We start from the raw sequence: 24103 nt of genomic DNA on the forward strand, positions 1-24103 counted from the left end.
GTCAGGTCTAGGCTCAGCAACGTTATGCACGTCATACTCAAAGCTAAAGGCAGTCCAACAAAATATTAGAGTTTGTAACTTTTTTTTGCCAGGCAGTGTATTTTTAATCAATTTTAGTTTTAAAAATGGATTTCGAATGTCAAATGTTTAGGTTCTTCAGAACATGGTTCATTGTGCTGACCTGAGCAACCCAACAAAGCCCCTGGAGCTCTACCGACAGTGGACAGATCGCATCATGGTGGAGTTTTTTACTCAGGGGGACCGAGAGAGAGACAAGGGCATGGAGATCAGCCCCATGTGTGACAAACACAATGCTTCCATTGAGAAATCACAGGCAAGGGGAAAAATTAGGAGATACCATCAGTAGTCTTTGAAGACAAGATTTTTGTCATTATTTCTTTTTATAGTTTGAAGATACTATCACTTATTGTATGGAGATATTTTGTTTAGGTAGTAGATGCACAGTGTGTTGAACCATTTTGGTAAAACTTTACAATAAGGTTCTATTCGTTAACATTAGTTCATGCATTAGGTATCATGAACTAACAATGAACAATACATTTTTTACAACATTTATTAATCTTTGTTAATGTTAATTAATAAAAATACAATTGTTCATTGTTAGTTCATAATACATTAACTAATGTTAACATCTACAACTTTTGATTTAAAAAATGTATCAACTATATATTGAAACTAATAGTAACCAAGATTAATCAGTGTTGTATAAGAATTGTTCAATTTTAGTTCATGTTAACTAATGTTGTTAACTAATGTTTACAAATGGAACCTTATGGTGACTTTTTTTTTTTTTTTACAATATGAAGATTTTTGGTTAAAATGTATATGAATGTATAAGGAAAAGTGTATATTTTAGGTGCTGAGACTGATCACCATTTCTGTTAAGTTTTTCACCATTTTTAAGCACCTTTTTTTCTTCACTAGTATGAATTTTTTTAAAGTTACTTTATATAATTTTATTCACTGGAAAAAAAATGTTACCTAAAAATGTTCTTCATGTGGTAACATTTAAATTAATGGGTTTTATTCAAGTCAAAAATATTATTTAACATCACTTAACCTGAATACATTAGGTTACACCAACAAAACTAATTTTAAGGGTTAGATCAGGTAGAAATAACTCCTTAATGTAACAATTACAAGTTACCACTTTTTCATTGTATCGTATAAATTAATATGCTCATATAAACTGTATGCTTAATGATTATAAAATAATTAGCAATGTTCTGTTTAAAATAGTTTTAGATAGCATGTCACACTGCATGGTATGTCAGCTTCCCAAAAGTAAACTCATGTCAGGTAACCTAAAAAAATGTTACCTTAACATCTAAATTAACTGGCTTTATTAAAGGAATAGTTCACCCAAAAATGAAAATTCTCTCATAATTTACTCACCCTCATGCCATCCCAGATGTGTATGACTTTCTTTCTTGAAAAGATGAAGATTTTTAGAAGAATATTTCAGCTCTGTAGGTCCATACAATGCAAGTGAATGGTGTCCAGAACTTTGAAGGTCCAAAAAGCACATAAAAGTAATCCACACGACTCCAGTGGTTAAATCCAAATCTTCAGAAGAGATATGATAGGTATGGGTGAGATACAGATCAATATTGAAGTCATTTTTTACTATACATTATCCTCCCTGCCCAGTAGGTGGCAATATGCCCGGAGAATGTGAACTGCCATAAACAAAAGAAGCATGTGAAAATGAAAGTAGAGATTATTTCTAAAAAATGAACATTGAACTTTTTCTCATCCACACATATTATATCGCCTCTGAAGATATAGATTTAACCACTGGAGTTATATGGATTACTTTTATGCTGCCTTCATATGCTTTTTGGACCTTCAAAGTTATGGCCACCATTTACTTGCATTGTTTAGATCTAAAGAGCCTAGATATTCTTCTAAAAATCTTTGTTTGTGTTCAGCTGAAGAAAGAAAGTCATACACATCTGGGATGGCATGAGTGTGAGAAAATGATGAGAGAATGTTTACAGGTTACCACTTTTTTCAGTGTATATTATGTCAACTCCCCATTTACTGGTCATGTCTCATCCATCAGGTGGGCTTCATTGATTACATAGTGCACCCACTATGGGAGACCTGGGCGGATCTGGTTCATCCTGATGCCCAGGATATTCTTGACACATTGGAGGATAATCGTGAGTGGTACCAGAGCATGATCCCTCACAGTCCCACTGCCACCCCAGAGGAGAAGAGCAGTGTAGCCGGACTGGGAGCAGTGGGTGGAGGCATTGCCTCAGCAGGGGAGAAATTTCAGTTTGAACTGACCTTGGAGGAGGAAGGGGAGTCTGATGTTGAGAGTCCCGAGGATGAAGAGTTTAGTGCCACAGCACAGGATTCCTCCAGGACAGATGCATCTTTAGCTCCCCGCACACAGCACTCTAACCTGACTGCTCGGATCCCTAGCTGCAGGACATTGTCCTTTGAGATGAGCGAGCTACCGGACAGTGAAGATGAAGACCAAGAAGGGAAAAGTGTGTCGTGTCTGAGACTGGGAACATAACACCAGTACACTTTGTTAGCTTTGTTTTTATTTTATTTTTTCATAACTCTTCCAGACCCACCTCCTTGTCCCTCTCCATCCCATTCTTAGCTTCCTAGGGCAGAGGCAACGCAGAGCAGGTGACCAACGGAGGGGTAGGAAAGCTTTTACAGGACATGTTTTTATGCAGTAGTCACCTTGCACTGGAGAGAGCTCTTACTCAGTCTGTAAAAACATTAAGTTTTCTTAGAACATGTTTTTGAAATTCTCAGTCTGGTGACTTCAGGATGCTGTCAGACTATACTGTATAATGCAGTCTAAACCGCAGCATAAAACTGCCTTTGTTATGGACTGAGAGGAAATATACTTACTATAAGTTTCATCCTGTGACATCTGAGGTTTAAATTAATGAACAAGGTGAACTTTTGAGAGTTTATTCCAGTTGTCCAAAAATATTGATTGATAAATAGGACATTTGTATGTTTTTATGTGAGAAGTATATGTGCACTAAAATGTTTTTTTAATAGATACACTGTTGACTTAAAGCTGGTCTACATACCTGAAAAAAAAACGAACTAACCTTAACATAACAGGACAGCTCAGGATACAAATAAATGATTGCTTTCATGTAGCAAAGACACTGAGGGTACCTATATAGTGACCGCCGTCTTCCTGGGATTCCTATGAAATCTTTAGACTGAAGTCGAGCCAAGAGTGTGATCTTTTTATTTATTTTAATGTGGCGTCACCTAGTGCTTAATAGTGGAACTACGTCCACATTTACACCAACTGAAAACTGTGGCTCTGTATTATGTAAGATAGTACTTTAGAAATATCTTTGTCATTGCCAAACATCGCTCTATCAGTAAGGGCTGGAGTCTTTATTAACTCAAAGTGCGGAAGACTGGAATTCACCATGGTCTGCAGGGTAACCAGAATGTGTACACGCCCTGTACCATTTGCTGTTTTGTCTATTTAAGACTGGGCTTTGAAACCCATGTAGAAAGTGATCAGTGTCCTTAAACCGCATGTGTACTTTCTCTCTGTTTCTGTGCTGGCCACACTGAAAATATGAGCCACTGGGGTGTATTAACATCTTTTCAAAGGTATGATATCTATAAAAGTGAACAGTTTTGTTATAAAACGAGAGCTGTGCCACTGCAAGATGCACAGTTCATGCCTAATTTAGTGTTTAACACATAAAGCCAAAGTTTGTTTTCTGTGCCAGACCTTTTTTGTTGTTTCGTTTTTGCCGATTGATCGATGCTCTGCTCTTCCCAGGGACACAGCCAATGACAGTACAAGTGCCAAGTAAGCATAATCCATGCTCTACTGTAATTTCCATTTTGCCACTGGCGAATTTCCATCAATGACATCTACTACTGTCAGTAGCATACCAATTTGATCATTTTGTTCTTTCTTTCTTTCTTCACAAACTCTCATTTTGTCAAGCTGAAACATTTTCACAAAGATTGTTCATGATTAATAACAGGTGTCAAAAGTCTTTCTGACTATTGTAAGTCACAGACATTTGTGTGTCCTTTTTATACCATGGTATGAATTTTAATATTGGATACAACAGATCTTTATATTTCTCCTAAATATAAATGGATTACAGTAAATGGGGCTTTTAATTACGGGCTTTATTTTTATCTTAATTTCAGTTTGTGCTTGTTACAGCAAAGTCTCATGTGTTGAAAGAAATGGCAGGTGGCCATGAAAGGTTTTTACTAACTTATTCACATGACACACCTCTGTTTTGGTCTTTTTCTGTTGCAGATCTGACTATTCCAACAGTATTGTTTACCACTATAACACTGTTACTAATGTTCCTGTGATTGTTTTCCTGTTCCCAATGCCAATAAAGGAAAAATATGAGTATACTGGACACTTTTAATGCTGATTTCAAAAGCAATGTGTCAAAAACTTATAGGGCAAGTTAAAGTAGGAAAATTTTATCTTAAAAGGATAGTTCCCGCAAAAATGAAAATTCTCTCATCGTTTACTCACCCTCATACCATCCCAGATGTGTATGATTTTCATTCTTCTGCAGAACATAAACAAAGATTTTTAGAAGAATATTTCAGCTCTGTAGGTCCATACAATACAAGTGAATTGTGGCCAGACCTTTGAAGCTACAAAAAGTACATAAAAGCAGCATTAAAGTAATCCATGTGACTCCAGTAGTTAAATCCATGTCTTCAGAAGTGATATGATAGGTGTGGATGAGAAACAGATCCAAAACTGTCCTTTTTTACTATAAATCTCCACTTTTCTGAAGATTTATAGTAAAAAAGGATTTAAATATTGATCTGCTTCTCACCCAAAGTGATTGCATTGCTTAAGTAGACATGGATTAAACCAATGGAGTCATATTGATTACTTTTATGCTCCCTTTATGTGCTTTTTGGAGCTTCAAAATATTGGTACCCATTCACTCCAGAAAACATGAGTTGTGGAAAATGTGATGTGATCTAGGAGCTTTATACAGCTTTATACTGTGCATGCCATGGAAAAATGGTAAAGTCTATCCCTCACGGCCTCATTTTCATTCCCGTCAAAAAACAAATATGGCGCTATTGTGAGTAAGGTCTTTGGAGTCACATCATTTTTTTATTTGGCAATTTTTACAAATTTAATACGCTAAACATCATTATCTATCCACTAAAACCATATGCTGATGTGAGTGAGAGCACTTGAGACCGGAAAACCAAAGCTTCTGTTATGAATTGTGGAACACTTCCTCCTTCAGGAAAAAGGTGGATATAAAGACATATAAATACGTCTATGGCCACAATGTCTAGTTACGGGTCCTCGAATCTGATTGGAAGAGCAGCATGCACTGGGACGCTTCACTATTCGTTTCACTCTGTGTTAGTAGTGGCTTTCGAAGTGGTTGTGGGGATTTTGATTCATCGTTCATTTTGACTTTATTCACTGATTCGTTCAGTAACCATTTCCAAGTAGGTATAACTGCAGGCTAAAAACCTCCAAATGGGGGCGGAATCTCCGAAAGAGGGCGGAGTTACTACAAATAGGCGTGGTTACTCCAAAAGGGGTGGGGTTACTCCAAAAGGGGGTTGCGCCAACTTCAAAAGGGTTAATGTTAGGGAAACGGTAAGGTTAGGGGCTCCCTATATCTTTAATAGCGAGTTGGAGCTCACGCCCCTTTTTGGAGCAAAGCCTGCAGCTATACCCTTCTCACCAATTCCGGAGATTGCATATTATTTACTCCAGTAGGAGGCGACAAATATGCGTCTTCAATGTTACGAGTGAGTCATTCAATCATTGATTCAAGTGATTCGTTAGAAAACACAAGAGTTGTTCACCACCGAAACAATAGAAGTAAACGAGAAAGGTTGTTCAAAAACCCTGATTCGTTTACAAACGAAACACCACTAGTTCAAATCAGAGCAGTGCAGCGAGTTGAGATGTGCTTGATGATTTGACTTCTTTGGGATCTTTCGCTGGCGGAGAAGAAATGCACGAACAATTTTTTATAAAGTTATTTAATATTATTTACTATAAAATCAATATAACACTGTTTGTGATTTATATATACCATGAATTTCGTCCAGAAGGCCATTTAAGGTTATCCTACCAATCCATTCAGTGAGGTGACGTGTGATTGGCTCCTCCATATGTCAGTCATTGTTAGCCCCGCCTCCACCCGACTCCGGTCGAGTGACGACAGCACGAACGCAGGTGCACAGGCTGAGAACTGCATCAAAACCACACCAAATAAATCTCCTCTTACGGTAAGATGGGTTTCCTCTGGCAACATCTTATCGTTTCATCTTGCAATTATTTTGAAATTATCATTAGTCGCACTGTGAAGCCAGGAGAGCAATGGTTTTAATTTAAAACAAGAAGAGTAACCTTCATTTGACATAGCTAACTGTGATGGCACATAAACAGGCTGGATAATCCAGTACTGTGCATGCATATAAATAAATAAATAATAATAAACAAATAAACTGGCTTTTGGCAATCGGCGTACTGTCGCTGGCTTTTATGATGAATGGTCATGTATGTGTTTTGATCGATGCGATACGTTAGAGTCTGACCGAATGCAAATCATCCCGTGTGTTAAGCGGATAGATGCTAACCAGAGCTCTACTGACTTAACCAATATCAGCCATACAGTAACCTAGCAATCCCATTCTCACAGCAGACCATTTCGTATTAAGCGTCTCGATTGGATAATCAGCGTTTGTTTCAGAGTGAAAATTGCATCACTTTTCATATGCAGCTGTTTCTTGCTTCAATATTACTGTCAGCTCATCGCAATATGCTTGATACAAGCCTATATGTGTCTCTGACAAGAGCTACTCAGGTGGACTGAATGGCCTAACTAATGAAAGAATGTATGAGAGCAGGTCATTCTGGTAAGAATTAAGTGTCAGAGGCTGCTTTGTCAGTATATGAGAAAAGGAAACCTCATAGTGTTCCATTCTAAAATAGGGATGTAGGAGTAATTTTCCTTGAGCTCAGTTCCTGACAGCCAACTAAGCACAGGGGTTAGTCCGCACAAAACCTTTAAAATCCCTGGCCACCCTGACTGCCTTGCGCAATCCAGAAGGATACAGGGATTTTGCATGTTACACCCTCTATTCAATTTCTATTTGTAATGTAATTCAGTGGCTGTACAGTCTGAAACAGTCTCTGACACCATTGTACATTTAAATGTGGAATTGTATAGGAATAACCAACTTGTGATTGTGTCATTGTCCTAACTAACTGTGTCTTTCATGTAGAATGTTTGTTTTTGTTTATTAGAAGAAGAAAAAATATCATCCTGGCAGTTATTTGTGACAGGATGTTCCCACATTTCAGTTATGCTTGGAACTAGAGGATAAGACTGTAAATGTGGTTGTTAATGGTCTCTATGCTCTGTAAAATAACCTGCTCTCACAATTGTCTGGTTTTGGTCATTCACAACACAAATTTACCATATAGTGTTAAACATTCAGAGACAATGCAATTACATGTGAAGTAAACATGAAAATAAAATTGACCATATTTACTTTTATTAACCTCTTTAGAACCGAGCATGACTGCTGTGTGCATATTCCATTTCCCTTTTTGATTTGTAACTAGTAGCACCTAATAAACATGCAAAAAAACAGAGAGTAAATCATTTTCCTAAAATAATGATGGCAACATACAGTATGTGAACAGCGGGACAAAGTTGTGAAATTTTAAATTATCCCAAGTCAGATTCTGGTTGAAATGCACCTTATTTTCATCCTAGTTCGATATAAAGCATCTAAAAGCAAAAATTGTCAGCTTTTGGATGAGCCCATTGATTCTCAATGTGATAATGCACAGTAAATATAGGATTTCTAAGAAAAAAATGTGCTAAGCATTAGTGTACATTATGTTTAGCAGCGTGCCATTTCGTGATAAATCGCTCAAATTTGAAAAATGGCATATCAAATGAAACTAGAGACTCTAATCTTTTGACTCAAACAGGTTTCAATGTAAAAACGTAATTAGGTTTCTTAACAGATGTAGTTATGTTGGTGTTTCTCCCAAAGACAAACTCCGCTGTGGTCGGCACCATGTTGTTTTTGTCACATGACTCCATGCGTGGAAAGTTTAATCCTTTACTGACAGCACAGAGTTTCCTGAACTGATACCAGCTGGTTTGAATTAATTGAAATTATCCGTTGCGTATAGCAAAGCCAAAATACAATGTCCACTCATGTGTATGCAGGGTCACACGAGATTAAACACATTTCTGGAGCCTGATGTGTAAACATTGTGCACATACCAAACAGGCATTGAACACATCAGGAATTATAAAAAATGCCATAAATATGTGCTAACTGTCTACACACTCTTGACTGTGCATACGTACTCTTTTAGAAAGAAATCTACACAAAGTTTTATACATGAGGCCACTGGTCTTATTTTGCATGCACAACCGGTCAAAAGTTTTGAAACACTTCAAATAAAAATCTAAAATATACAAAAATATAATTGTGCCACCATATTAATTTTATTTCATAATAAAACTAAAACAATTTATAAAAAAATTTATAAAAAAAAAGGTTTTGAAATTGATGACTTGGACCAAATAATAAAGAAAAGCAGCCAATAAGTGCCCAACATAGATGGGAACTCCTTCAATACTGTTTAAAAAGCATCCCAGGGTGATACCTCAAGAAGTTGGTTGAGAAAATGTCAAGAGTACATGTCTGCATATTCTAGGCAAAGGGTGACTACTTTGAAGATGCTAAAATATAACACAGTTTTGATATATTTTGGATTTTGTTTAGTCACAACATAATTCCCATAGTTCCATTTATTATTCCATAGTTTTGATGACTTTACTATTATTCTAAATGTGAAAAAAAAAAAAAATATATAATAAAGAATGAGTGTTTCAAAATGTTTTGTCTGGTAGTGTATGTCAGTGTATGTTATTGGTAAGAAACATTTTTTGTTGTTAGCTTGCTCCACCTCTGAAATGGCTCTTACTCTTCAAACCCCTCCCATCTAACCATCTGACTTCATTCTGGTATATTAACGTCTCGTTCAGTATCCTGTTTTACTCATAAATATGGCATATTACGGAAGTAAAATGGGTTGCAAATGCTGTGTCATGTTGACTTAAACACTGTTACTAACATGTATGCTTTATGTAAATAGAATTTCAAATGCAATTCTTATTGTCACTTACTTTGGACAACTGAGTCTGTTTCATTGTTGCAGATGGCCTCAGCCAATGATGCTCGCTATGGACAAAAAGAGTCTGCAGATCAAAATTTTGACTACATGTTCAAGATCCTGATTATTGGTAACAGCAGTGTCGGAAAAACCAGCTTCCTGTTCCGCTATGCTGATGACTCGTTCACACCTGCTTTTGTCAGCACTGTGGGCATAGATTTCAAAGTGAAGACCATCTATAGGAATGACAAGAGGATAAAGCTCCAAATATGGGTGAGGAATTAATCAAAAGATTTCATATGATGTTTTTCTTTCAGCAAGAGTCCTATATTTTGTGTTAGAGCAACATATAATTAATTTTAGTTAATGAGTGTTTGAAAAGAGACAGTGACAATGAAAGCACTAGATTTGCATTTTCTGTAGGAGATACCAGTGCTTGTTTTGCTTGACCAAAGTTTTATGCTTTGGTCCTGTGAAAATGAAATCGAACAAACCCAATGGATTGTCCGAGGAACATCGATACATATATATAATTATTACAGCTGTCAAAATTAATGCATTTAAAATGAAAAAACAAATTTGTCTTAATCACGATTTAATGCATTTACCAATTTTCACATTAGATTCTGACATTTTATTTAGCTCCGTGTGAGTTCTTAACACTGGTTGTAGTAGGGTGGAACCTTTGTGAAGTGCCTGCAAAACAAACCTAGATGGGACTTGTGGCAAAAATAAAGTACTTCATGTCCTTTGTAAGTCAGAATTTTTCCACAGAAGCACATAAAATCTACTATCACCTACAAGCCAAACAAATGGCTGTGCAGCTTGTTTGAGTATCTGTGGAGGGTCTGTCAACACTCTGCTCAAAGTTCATAAAATAATTTCATATACTCTGTTGCCGCAGAGCTTTCAAAACATGAGCTAATGGTTCGGATAAAGTATCATTACATGCGCAGTGCCAGCGCTAAAAGCAGAACAAGATGTTGGTCGTTTTCGGAATGGCATACTACCATACTACTCTTACTATTTCTGTTAAACACTGCCTGGCCCAAAAAAAAAGTTGCATGCTCTAATATTTCGTTGGACCACCTTTAGCTTTGATTATGGTGCGCATTCTTCATGGCATTCTTTCAACAATCTTATGCAACGTCACAGCATTTATTTGGATCCAGAGTTTTGGCTGAGATCTTTTATTGATGATGGGAGAGTTGAACCACTCCATAAAGTGTCCTCCAATACATCCCAAAGACTTTCAATGGGGTTAAGATCAGGACTCTTTGGTGGCCGATTCATTTGTGAATAATATTTGACCCCGATGAATCTTGGCATTGTCATCCTGGAATATGCCCGTGCCGTCAGAGAAGAAAAAATCCATTGATGAGATAACCTGGCCGTTCAATACATTCAGGTAGTCTGCTGACTTAATATTATTGCTGCGTAACGTTGCTGAGTCTAGACCTGACCAATTGAAGCAACCCCAGATCATAACACTGCCTCCAGAGGCTTGTACATTGGGCACTATGCATGACGGGTGCATCGCTTCGTGCGCGTCCCTTCTTACCCTGACATGCCCAATTGGAATAGGGTAAATGGACTCATCAGACCACATGACCTTTTTCCATTGCTCCACAGTCCAATCTTTATGCTCCCTAGGAAATTGAAGTAGTTTTTTCCGATTATACCTCACTAACAAGTGGCTTTCTTGTGGCCACAACTGTTTAGTCCCAATCCTGTAAATTCTCTTCACATTGTGCGTGTGGAAATGCTCTTACTTTCACTTGTTACACATGCCTGGCTCTAGGTGGGCAACATAGAAAAAGAGGCAATACTCAAGAAATACATTTATTTAGAGGAAAAATATAAATGTTCTCAAAGTATCAAAAATAACAGTCAAACAAGCCCCCAAAAGTGCTGGAAGCAAGGGAAGAGACCTCTCACTAGAAGGAATGTCTCTCTTATCCTCTTGCCCATCCGCAGAGCAATCAAGGAAAGGACACACACCTGCTGCCACTCTGTGAAGGAGAAATTAATATTAGCAAACAACAGACAGGGCCATCACACACACCCTCCCTTAAGACAGAAGCTGGGTTTAAAGGTCTCTGTAACCACATTTCCAGCTCAAAACAAAATTAGTAAATTCAAAAACCAATTTTTTTAAATTTTTTTTTAAATACATTCCCCCAAGGCCATTCATAAAGCAACCCACCAAATGAATTTCTAAAATATAAAATAAATACAAAAACGTCTAAGTTTATCCAGCACCGCCTCATCCTCCATCCAGCGCCACATCCTAAGTTCCAGCAATTCCAGGCAATTCCTGGAAAAGCAACATTTAAGGAAAATAGGAACATGGAGAATAGGAGAGCAAGCATGGACATGTTACTCCAGCTCAATAGGAGAGTGCGACAAAGTGTCCGCCAACACATTATCCGCACCCCGAATGTGGCAAATCTGTAAATTGTACGGCTGTAAAAGTAAAGCCCAGTGCATAAGACGTTGATTAGGGTTCTGTAACTAGTGCAAAAAGGTGAGGGGATTGTGATCTGAATATATCACTACTGGAAACAGCCCACCAACCACATACACTTCGAAATTCTGTAGTGCCCAGATCAGAGCTAAAACCTCTTTTTCAGTAGTTGAATAATTCAACTGATGTTTGTTCAACTTCTTTGAAAAGTAACACACGGGCCTCTCCACACCATTCTCATCTGTCTGCAAAAGTACAGCCCCAGCCCCTGCGTGACTTGCATCAACTTGAACTTGAAAAGACTGGTCCAGCCTAGGTGCGGCCAAAACCGCCACATTTTAACCGCATTTTAACGTTCTCAAAAGCCTGCTGACAACACATAGACCAATCGAACTTCATGTCCTTCTTTAAAAGGTCGGTAAGAGGAGCCACAACAGTTAAAAAATTCAAACAAAAACTCCTGTAATATCCGACCATACCCAAAAAATGCACAAGTTCTTTCTTATTCGTCGGAGGCGAAAAATAATCAATGGCCTGCACCTTAGGTTGTACAGGTCGAACTTGTCCCCGCCCCACAGTCTTACCCAAATAAACAACCGTTGCTTGGGCAAATTCACATTTGGCCAGATTAATCGTAAGCCTGGCTTCCACGAAAAAAAAAGCACTTCAATCCTTTGAAGATGTTGTTCCCGTGTCGCTATATATGACAACGTCATCGAAGTAAACCGCACATCCATCTAATCCACGATTAATTAAACACTGAAATGTACAAGGGGCATTGTGCAGACCAAAACTCATAACCCGATTAGAATATAGCCCAGATAGAGTGATAAACGCAGAAATTTCTCGAGCCCGAGGGGTCAGAGGTACTTGATAGTACCCTTTAAGCAAATCAAATTTACTTACAAACCGAGCCGAACCCACATAGTCAATGCAGTCATCCATTATAGGAAGTTGGAAATAATCTGACTTTGTCACCAAATTTACATTCTGATACAGAAACAAAAAGTTTTATCCGGTTTACTCACAAGGAGACACAGCGATGCCCAGCTAGAATAAGATGGCTCAGCTAACCCATTATCCAACTGGTATTTTACTTCACCTTCTAGATACTTTTGTTTTACAGGAGAAACTCTGTAAAAACACTAACAAATTATATCATGCTCAATTAAATTGGTACACTTAGGAACATCTGAAAACAGAAGGGAACATTACAATTAATCCGACTTTAATTCGGTGCGCTTTTCTTCTCACAGGTATTTGAGTAAACCATCCAGATCTGCCAATTTTTCAGCCTTGGCTGTAATACACAGTCATCGAGACTGACATCATCATCTACAAAAATCTGAGGAGAGCAAACAGTCATCTCACTGCTCACAGCTAGCGCAGCTGTTTTCACCTCTGTCACTTCAGAGCTAAAGGCTGACAAATAATGAGGCTTCAACAAGTTAAGGTGGCAAAGCTGAGTAGAGCGGTTGCGGTCCGGAGTAGATATCAAATAATTTTGTTCGGAGCTCTGGCGCACCACAGAATAAGGACCAGAATATTTAGCCTAAAACGGGGACCCTGGAATAGGCAACAATGCCAAAACCTGTTCACCCTCATTAAACACTCGAGATTCGGCCCCACGATCATACCATTTCTTTATTTTAGCTTGAGCTTTGATTGAATTTTTCCCAGCCAATTTGCATGCCAAAAGAAGGCTGCGGTGAAAACCATGCACATAATCAAATTCACTGGGGGGGTCGGAATTTTCCAATCCATCTTTAATAATCCAGATAATGGCCCTCTGACTTTGTCCAAAAACGTAATCATTTGGACATAAACCAGTACTATCTTGAGTAACCTCCCGAGCAGCCAACAACTCTCAATCTTTATCAAGTTCAACACAATATGCATGCAGTAACAATTTTAAAGTCTGATGGAAACGCTCCAGAGCGCCTTGGTTTTGGGCATGATAAGCACTACTCTGATTATGTTTAACACGTAGATGTTTCAACACCTTTGCAAACATTTCCGACGTAAAATTAGTACCCCGTTCACTCTGAATGTCCTTTGGGATGCCAAAAATATTAATAAACTGTCACAGTGCTAACAATCAACTTGGTTGTAATCGATCTTAAAGATTAAGCAGCGGTATAACGAGTTGGTTGAGACAACACCATTAGAATATACTTGCAGCCAGATTTTGAGGTAGTGAGCCGACACAATCGACAATCAGATGTTCAAAAGGACTGCTCACGGCTGGAATTAGATACAGGGGTGCTAGCTTAATAGTCTGATTCGGCTTCCCTGTCAACTGACAGGTGTGACAGGTCTTCACAAAACAATATCTCAATATCTCTTTTTGAGTGAGGCCAGTAAAAGTGTCGCAACAAATTTTCATAGTTTTTTTAACCCCAAAGTGCCCAGCTACGTTGCCATGTACTGTCTGCAGTACCAAGCTTCGAAATGTGATCGGTACAGCAATTTGAAATGTTGGATTATCTTCTGCACAATTAAGATATGTTGTCCATTTTCGCAGCAGCAAACCGTCCTGCACGAAATAACCAGATTATACATGTTGTGCTTCTTCTAAAGCTCAGCCAAATCCGCATCTCCCTTTTGTGCTGAAATGAACTCATTGTGGATTAAAGTAGGTGACAAAATGCATTCAACTTTGAACTTTTAGACTTTGTTTTACCCCGAAAAACAAACACATGACTCCTGGTTACTGCACAAGCTGTAAACACATTGGGAAAGTCTTGAACACATTTGTCAGTTTCAGAAGGAGTAGACAGCACGGTTTTAACTATGGGTGGTGGAACATCAGGCCACACTCGATCCCCATCTAAATTATTTCCCATTATCAAGTGTACTCCTTCTATGGGTAACGAACGACAAACAGCAATTGTTACCTCTCCTTGCATAAGTTCTGACTTGCAATTTTATGCAGCGGAGATGAAAATGTTTGTAATCCAATTCCTCGAATCAGAACACAACTCCCTGTACTTGATTCAGAAGAGAAAGGCAAAACAGACTCAAAAATTAACGACTCGGATGTTTCAGTATCACAGAGTATTTTGACAGATACCGGCTGAGAATTACCAACCAAAGACACAAACCCATCTGTAATGAAGGGGGCATAATTTGTTCCAAGTTCAGACCAATCAAATAAAAAAACAACACTGCTCCTCAGCAGACACCTCAGGCCTCTCAAAACCAGTGATGTCAATAGAGGTTGCCATCGCCATCGGCTTTACAACTGGCGAGTCATTTACCAACATGGCATCAGCAGAGGAAAGAACAGGTGCAGCTCATCCAACAGACTTTGCAGAAGCTTTGCTCCTCATACCTTTAGCATGTAGAGCGGGACAATAATTACAAGTGGACGGTTTTACGTGTGTTCTGATCAAATTTGGAAGAAGAGGCAAACTCTCTACGGAAACGAGCAGGGCTGTGCTCTCTATGTCCGAAATCACAGTGTGAATGATCCTTCGTAGGGCTTTTGTGGGTAAGTACGAACTCGTCCACTAAAACGGCAGCTTCAGCAGCTGTCTTAACTTTGTTTTTTTATATATGTACAATCTGGAACTATGTTTTCAAATTGTTCCAATACAGTCAAGTCGCACAAATCCTCAAACATTTTCACCTCAACAGCACTACACCAGCGGTTAATAAAAACGTTCATCTCCCTGGCCAACTCTACATGTGTTTGCTTGTCTCCCTTCTTCCAACTCCTGAACCGCTGTCTATAAGCTTCAGGAACTAATTCGTACACTTTTAAAACTGCTTCCTTTCACTGCCTTGTAATTTTTCCTATCCGTCACTGATAATGGCTTCCTGGGCTTTCCCAATAAACACTCTGTAGTAACAAAGTGCGCACCGAGTCACCCTAGTTCTGATCATCTACAATGTTTTCAAATGATGAAAAAAAAAAAAAAACTCATATCTGGATGGCTTTCATTGAATTTCAGCAACATTTTTATCATGCCAGATAGTTTACTCCACTCTGAACTCTAACTTCAAACAGCAGTTTTGATCGCTCTTTTTCTTGGGCTAGTTTTGCCACCTCCAATTCATTCACTCGTTCACATTGTTTTAACTTTTCAAACTCCAAGAACTGTTCATTATCTCACTCTTTAACCTCCAAGCGTCGTTGCTGCATTTGCATTTTAAGCAGTTCTTTTTGTTGTTCAGATGTTAAGCTGACATTAGTTGGAGACATATGGCGAGCCCACACGGCGTAGTCGCAGCTAAAGGATTTTAAAAAATCACTTCCAATTCAGCGAGGTGCTCTTAAACCCTTTGCCTAAGCTGTGCTAGCTTCCAACCTTTTTGTTCAACAACTTTATGTAATTGATCTTTCGTTAAACCATTTATTAATTCTTCCAATGGAGCTGCAAAAAATTAACTCAAGTCCATTTTGAGAAAACAAGACAGAATACTTATGGTTTACAAACGAATACAATTTTCCGGAACTTACCAAACAACAACGTAAGCCAAAACAAACAAAACGAATGGCCTCAATAACAACTTTCAACTACACATGCTCAGCAATCAATCAAATGCGGTGCAGCTATTTGTGTCGGATCATGTGAAGGGAGAAATATATTCTCTAAGGAGCATCCCCGCATCTAACCAATTCAAAAATCGAACTAATCTTCAACCTAGTCTTCAGTGTACCCACATTACGGCTTGACTACAAACAGTTGCCCTGCATCCGACACACCAAAAACAACAAAGTACAATAAAAAAGGCAAAAAAACAAAAGTTTCAATAATTCACATTTCTCACCAACTCGCACTCAGCAACACCCGCACTTACCACTGGACATCTGCGTTGAATTCGTCCCCCCAAAATGCAGAGACGATCAATGCTTCCCCTCACTCCCAGAACTTAAAACTCAAACTCCCGGATGAGCCTCCATATGTTACACATGCCTGGCTGTAGGCGGGCAACATGAAAAAGAGGCAATACTCAAATTAGCATAAAGAAATACATTTATTTAGAGGAAAAATGTAAATGTTCTCAAAGTATCCAAAATAACAGTCAAACAAGCCCCCAAAAGTGCTGAAAGCAAGGGAAGAGACCTCTCACTAGAAGGAACAGCTCTTTTATCCTTTTGTCCATCCACTGAGCAATCAAGGAAAGGACCCACACCTGCTGTCATTCTGCGAAGGAGAAATGAAACACAAAGCAAACAACAGACAGGGCCATCACGCACTATTAAACATAGCCGTGAGTTCTACTGTCGATTTTTTACGATGTGACTTCGCCAAGTGTTTTAGTGATCTCCGATCATGATCATTCAAGATTTTTTTCTTCCCCGAAGCTGATGGTTCACCACTATCCTTCCAGGTTTTAATAATGCGTTGGACAAATCTGAACCCAATTCCAGTAATTTCAGCAATCTCTTTAGTTGTTTTCTGAGCTTGATGCAGGCCAATAATTTGCCCCTTCTGAAACACAGTAACATCTTAACATCACTGGATATGTCTTCTGACATGGTTAATTAAGAAATGAGAATCTACACACTGCATCAGTTAGGGTTCAAAGAATTGTTGCCAGCTGAAACATACTAATCACTGCAATAATGATCCAATCATAGGCTCTTAAGTATCTGCTTATTTAAATCCAAATGACAACTTTTTTTTTTTTGTGCATTTCTTTCTTTATAGTGTGGAAGGCTTTGTTTTGGAAAATGTTTAGCATTATCATTACATTTTGTTTTGTTTTCTTTCCTACGAAGGAAGTAAATACATTTTTATAGGAAAAGTAGTATATGTAGAGTCAAATTTCAGCACTTTTAAAATCTGCGATTTAATCGTGATTTAAACAGTACTGACAGTACTAATAATAACATATTAGCCTCTTGCTTCGGAAACAGATTGCTTCTTATTTCTTTCTAAATTTCAGGACACTGCTGGGCAGGAAAGGTACAGGACCATCACCACAGCATACTATCGTGGAGCTATGGGCTTCATTCTTATGTATGACATCACCAATGAGGATTCCTTTAATGCTGTTCAGGACTGGTACGATAGTATTTTTAAAAATAGATTGGTACTAACGTTTGTATGCACGTCATTAAAATTACTGATTTGGTACAGTGTAGCCTAGTTTCTGTAATGCCAAATGTCCCTAAATTAACAATGTTATTGATCTTAATTACCCCTCACTCTTTGTAGGTCCACGCAAATTAAGACATATTCGTGGGACAATGCTCAAGTGCTGCTGGTGGGAAATAAGTGTGACATGGATGATGAGAGGGTAGTTGCTTCAGAAAGAGGAAGACAGTTGTCCGAACAGCTAGGTGAGCATGAGTCTTTTACATAGCATGCTTTACACTTTTGTGTCCTACCATTCATTCTTACAATTCACTAGAGCTGCATGATTATTTCACTCGATATAGGAATCACTATTATTCATTTCAATCAATTGAATTTACATTAAAATACTTATTTTGTTTAGGGAAAATGCATATTATACAGTATTTTTTATATAGGCTAAAAAAATGCTGAGAACTGTTTCTAAATTACTTAATTGCTGCTTGATATCAGTAAATCAAGACATTGCCTAAATAGACAACTGCACATTGGCCCTCATAGCAGCATGAAAAACAAAACATATTTGAAAATTATATACAGAAAGAGAGCAATGCGACAATACTCGCACCCTTCCATCCTGTTGTAATCAAAGAAGCTCAAAGTTTACACAGTTTCATGCTACTTTTTAACCTTTTACTCACTGACTATCCTCAAGTTTTCAGGATGTTTTCCTTAGCCCTTTTAATTAATTTGAATACAATAGTGCCTTTATTAAAATTTTATCTCTCTTGACTGTCACAGGCTTTGAGTATTTTGAGGCCAGTGCCAAGGACAACATCAATGTGAAGCAGACGTTTGAGCGACTGGTGGACATCATCTGTGAGAGGATGTCCGAGGGCCTGGAGTCTGGTGATCCCTCTGTCACTGGAAACAAACAGTGTCCTCAGCTCACGGAGCAGCCGCAGCGCTCCCACAAGGACTGTGCTTGCTAAGGGTTGCTCTCACCAACTTTACCAACATTTTCCTGCAGACTGAACAATGGACCACTCTATAAAGGAAGGCTTTGGTAGGAGTCAACCTCATAGAAGAGGTTATGTGATGTTGCTCAGAGGCTGTCTTCAGCACATTTTTTTGTTTTGTTTCTTTCTTATCTTATTAGTATTGCAACCAGTGCTATTTTTATCTCTTACTGATTTGGCAGCATATTTAGAGCAGGCTAAAAGACTTAAAGGGATAGCTCACCCAAAAATTTTAATTTAATTAATTTTAATTTACTCACCCTCATGCCATCTCAGATGTGTATGACTTTCTTCTGCTAAACAAAAGTGAAGATTTTTAGAAGAATATCTCAGCTCTGTACTGGGTCCATACAATGCAAGTCAACAAGGTCCAAGACTTTTATGCTGCCTGTATGTGTTTTTTGAGATTCAAAGTAATCAATAAGACTACAGGTGTGGGTGAGAAACCAATTCATATATAAGTTATTTTTTATTATAAATGATCTTCCCTGCCCAATAGGGAGTGTTATGCACGAAGAATGCGAATCGCCAAAAACAAAAGAAGAAAGCGCTTAGGAGAGCTGTTTGAAAGTGGAGATTTATAGTAAAAAAGACTTAAATATTGATACACCCACAACTATCATATTGTTTCTGAAGACATGGATTTAACCACTGAAGTTATAAGGATTACTTTTATGCTGCATTTATGTGCTTTTTGGAGCTTCAAGATTTTGGACCCTGTTGACCTGCAGTGGACCAACAGAGCTGAATTATTCTTCTAGAAATCTTAATTTGTGTGTTGAGCAGAAGAAAAAAGGCATACACATATTGGATTGCATTAGGGTGAGTAAATGGTGAGAGAATTTTCATTTTGGGGTGAACTATCCCTTTAAATGCCATATTTGGACAGAAGTATATTTTGGATAATGCATGAATATTGAGTCACTTGTTATTGTTGCACTGTATCTTCTAAAATATTCTCTAAAAGTTGTTAAACATTCAGAAGCATTTTGTATGTAGATTTTGAGTTTGATAGAGGCCAAATTTACACGAACATCCTCATTGCCAAGAAATATTTTATTCTTGTCTAAACAATCAATATATAAAAACTATTATCATAAATCATCACTCTCATTGGTGTTCAAGGATAGAAATCTTAAGTCTGAAATTAAAAAGTAAAAACTGATTGCACATTATATTTTCCCTATTACTTTCAACCAACAGCAGGTGTATTTTGTAAAACATATGAGATAAGTAAAAGTATATGTTATATGTGGTAAAAGATGTAATTAAGAAGAATTTATATATGTGTGGTTAATTGCTTATGGTTTTTGAAATTTGAATTTATGAATTGAAGTGGTATTTCAGGATTTCAGTGCTACATGATTGATGCATGGTCTGCTTTTACTCTACTGGTGGACTCAAACTCTGATTTTACTGTTAAGAAAATGTGCGAAATGTGTGCTTGTCTGTGTGCATGTTCGTATGTCATCCTAGTATCGTTTTTTTTGTTTTGTTTTAGAAGGGTAGATGATGATTGCTGTTATTCTCCAGGTTGAAAACATAAAGCTTTAATGAAGAGAAACTTGATCAAAGAGTAGCAGCAGGGGTTTTGGGAATGATTTTAATTAACAAAGACATATTAAAATTGTAATATTAAAACAAATTTATTGTTGTTATTATCTTTTTTTATTTTATTTAGGTGCTCATTTTGGTTTAATAAAGCTTTTACACTACAAATACTAAAGGCTGGATATGCACCACTGGTGGATCACTTGTAACCGTTAAGTCATTAGAGTATTGAATTGAGTTAGTGCACACAATAATATTACTGTATGTTAATGCTTTATTTATTACTTATTTATTTTCATGCATTTTTAATCGGTGTATTGTGTTTTGTATTAAAGCAATTGAGGACCGTTTTTGAGTGTCAACTACTGCAGTACTTCAACCTTAGGTGATTCTTGTAGAATAAGTCAGGACCCCTTAAATGTGTCACTTTTTTAATCAGTAACGCAAAGGGGGACAAATTTGAAATGTCTGTAGAAATAGCACGTACTAGATTCCCTTATGCAATTCAGAAGCTTTGCTGTACCAAATAGTCACTGGATATGCAGGGACACTTTGTGTTTTGCAGATGTATAATTGATGAGTTCATGAAATGTATACCTTTCATTTATATCCTGTTTACAGTCCATCTTAAACATATAACAGCAAACTCATTGGGATATACTTTTTATACAGAGAAATCAACATGTTAGTGAGCTTTATCTCCAGAGAAGTCACTGTTAAAATTTGAAGCCATAAAACTAAGCTTGGTTTTAAGACTTCTTTTGTAGTGTGTCTGGCAGTTTGAGTTGCTCTTTTGTTTTGTTTTTTGGTAAATTGATTGTACACATTGTACAATACATGTTCCACAAATTGCCCTCTGACATTATCCCATCTCCTTAACCAAAACAAGAAAAACAAAAATTACAAATATGTTTTAAGTAATATACATCATGTAATGCTGTTTTTCACCCTGAAATAGAATGGTTAGACTAAACCACTGTATAAGCAGCTGACTGTACTCTATAAACAGGACACTCAATGTTATGAGTTTTATTCAGAAATGGCCACATGCCATGAACTAAATAAAAGCTTTGTTTGAAATCTCTTGTGTTGTTCAGTTATTTCATATTTGGATTTGCCTCTCATTGGGATAAGGCTTCTATTGCTCTGTGAAGCAACCAAGAGTACCCTGATAAAGACTCTGTGTCTTCAGACTATTTATTTATTTATTTACTGAGGAATGACAAGTGCACAGATGCTTAATAAAGAGAGTCTGGGGAATTGAAATCATGCATAGTTAAATGCATAAATTGCTTTCTTTCAAAGCATTGTCTCACAATCTAAACATTTTCTCATGGAGATCAAAGAGCCACTGAGATTTAATGGATGGATGTTTTACGAGTAGGAGTCAAGAACAGCCTGTTATAACACAGTTATAAATATATTACAAGTGTTATTTTCTTTTTTGTAAATATATTACAAGTGTTATTTATTAAAGTATTACATTCCTATATTTTATAGGAATGACTGCATTTGGGTCTTGTGTTTAGATGTTTATGGATAATGCAGCTGATGGAGAGGCTGATGTCTGTTCACGATTAACACCATAGACAATTGTGTCCTCCCCAGTTTACTACATACCGGGTGAGTTTTGGTATTATCATGACTTCGCCCATGAATCCTCTTTCACCACAACATTTTCCTTGGATCTTTTGCTCCGCAACACAAATTTCAAGTTTCTTGGGGACTGTATGACTCTTCAAACTGTACGGATGGTGTTTCTGTTGCCGAGCATGGATTTTATCAAGAACAAGAGGCACATTGGAAGACAAACTGTTTTACGCCCTTTACTCCAACAGGAGAGCTTTGCTACAGACAGGAGCTGAATGAACAAATAAGAGGAGTAATGACGATGCTCAACAGTTCAGATGCGACGGGCACGCATATTCATCTGCAGCCTAGGGACACCTTTCTGAACTTTAATGAGTTAAGTGAAAGTTTCACATGCCAGTGGCTGGAGAAGTCCAGGAGGCCACAGTCTTGTAAGAAGACCTACTGCACAATGAGGGAGCTCATCTCATATCTGACAGCTGAACATGTTGATGGGTCGATGAAATCTAATTATATTTGCTTATGGGAGGATTGTTTCCATGCAAAGAAACCATTTAAGGCCAAATATAAACTGATCAATTACATGAGAGTACACACAGGTGAAAAGACTTTTCAGGGTTCCTATGGATATGGAAAGGAGTTTACACAGACAGAAAACCTGAAACTTCATGAAAGAACACATACAGGTAATGACAATAGACCAAACAATTCTATCACAATATCAAGCACAACTTTTTTTTCTAAAATAATATATATATATATATATATATGTCTCGATTCTTTTGAAAATGTATATTATTTTGCATACATGAATTTTACATAAATTGATTTTCCCTCTATGGTACTGTGTTGCCTCCAGGCAACATAGCCTATTTTAGTTTTTTTTTTTTTATAAAATGAGACACCCATTTAATTGGTCAATGCTATCTCAGGGGAGGAGAACTCAAATACTAACCAATGAAAATGCAAAAAAGTGGTCACATGACCTATAGGGGTCCATTTTGTTTCCTCTTTCAGCACATGTGCACATGTCACATGGATCCATATTTTCTCCAATGAAAAGTGCATTTTTCACAAATTTTCGTCCAGATGCCATCTCTCTTGGTGAAGTTCCAACCAATCCCAATTGATGGAAATCTTTGTGTGGACGAACAAATTGTCCCATTCAAGGGGAAAAACCCCATGAAACAGTACAATCCCAAGAAGCCAAAACACTAGGGATATAAAATCTTTGTTCTTGCTGATAGCATTGACATAGTCTACAACTGTGAGGTGTACACTGGGTGTATCTCTCTCTGCAATGGGCAGCCTGACATAGGCGCGAGTGGCAACATAGTGCTAATCCTTTCAAGCATCATTCCAGACAACATCTCCCACAAGTTGTTCTTCGACAACTGGTTTTCCAGTGTTGACCTGCAGATGCTGTTGGAAAAGAGGAAGATCCACTGGCACAGTCAGAACCAATCGTCTGGTTGGATGCTGTCTCCCCACTGATTGAGACATGAAAAGGAAAGGAAGGGGGGGCTTTTGAGGAAAAGGAGACCATTTATAATGGGGTTACTCTCAGGGCTGTGAAGTGGCGTGATAATCGTGCAGTCACTCTCCTCTCCACCTTTGCCTCAGTGAATCCAACAACCACTGTTATGAGATGGGACAAAAAAAGGAAGACAACAGTCCAGGTGAAATGCCCAAGCATTGTCACCATGTACAAGGGGACGGGAGGTGTTGATCTACTAGACTCCCTCATCGCCCTCTACAGAACAAAGATTCGATCCAAAAAGTGGTATCACCGAGTGGTCTTCCACATTTGATCTGGCTGTTGTTGAGGCCTGGCTCCTCTACCGGAGAGACAGCAGAGACTGTGACATCCCCCCAAAGGATGTGTGTAGCCTTGCAAAATTCAAACCTGAAGTTGCAGCGTGTCTCTGTATGGAGAAGAAGGCCTTGAAGAGAAGGGGGGACCATCACAGCACAGTGAGGAAGAACAGCTTGAAAAGCATCCAAATCCCCTGTAGAACCACGACCATCAACGCTGGTTCACTTTGATCAGACAGGTCACATTGGCCTGTTTGGGTTGAAAAAAAAGGCCGATGCAAATACCCAGGTTGTTCAGGCATTGTAAAAGTGCAGTACTCAAAATGTGCTACCTACCTGTGTTTATCTGTTGAGAGGAATTTCTTCCTCAATTTTCACAAGCAGTGAGGTGCCATTAGTGAGGAAGGAGATTTTGTGTGTATGTGCT

At 37.9% G+C, this 24103-nt stretch overlaps 2 protein-coding genes across 7 annotated transcripts in view; both read left to right on the forward strand.

Annotated features, from left to right (window-relative positions):
* LOC127442585 (cAMP-specific 3',5'-cyclic phosphodiesterase 4D-like) overlaps positions 1 to 4418 on the forward strand; it is a 69869-nt gene extending 65451 nt beyond the window's left edge. For all 6 annotated transcript variants that reach the window (XM_051700727.1, XM_051700729.1, XM_051700728.1 and 3 more), the window contains 2 exons: positions 152 to 334; positions 2087 to 4418. In XM_051700727.1, coding sequence (XP_051556687.1) covers positions 152 to 334; positions 2087 to 2551 — 648 coding nt within the window. In that variant the 3' untranslated portion in view covers positions 2552 to 4418. The remainder of the gene's footprint in view (positions 1 to 151; positions 335 to 2086) is intronic.
* A 1779-nt stretch (positions 4419 to 6197) lies between these two features.
* LOC127442603 (ras-related protein Rab-3A-like) lies at positions 6198 to 21345 on the forward strand. Its single transcript, XM_051700756.1, has 5 exons — positions 6198 to 6288; positions 9251 to 9478; positions 17571 to 17689; positions 17843 to 17967; positions 18503 to 21345. The coding sequence occupies exons 2-5, from the start codon at positions 9251 to 9253 to the stop codon at positions 18691 to 18693; spliced, it is 663 nt and encodes a 220-aa protein (XP_051556716.1). The 5' UTR covers positions 6198 to 6288; the 3' UTR covers positions 18694 to 21345.
* Positions 21346 to 24103: the final 2758 nt, after the last annotated feature.

Source organism: Myxocyprinus asiaticus, chromosome 6 (assembly GCF_019703515.2).
Source record: "Myxocyprinus asiaticus isolate MX2 ecotype Aquarium Trade chromosome 6, UBuf_Myxa_2, whole genome shotgun sequence".
NCBI classification, from domain to species: Eukaryota; Metazoa; Chordata; class Actinopteri; order Cypriniformes; family Catostomidae; genus Myxocyprinus; species Myxocyprinus asiaticus.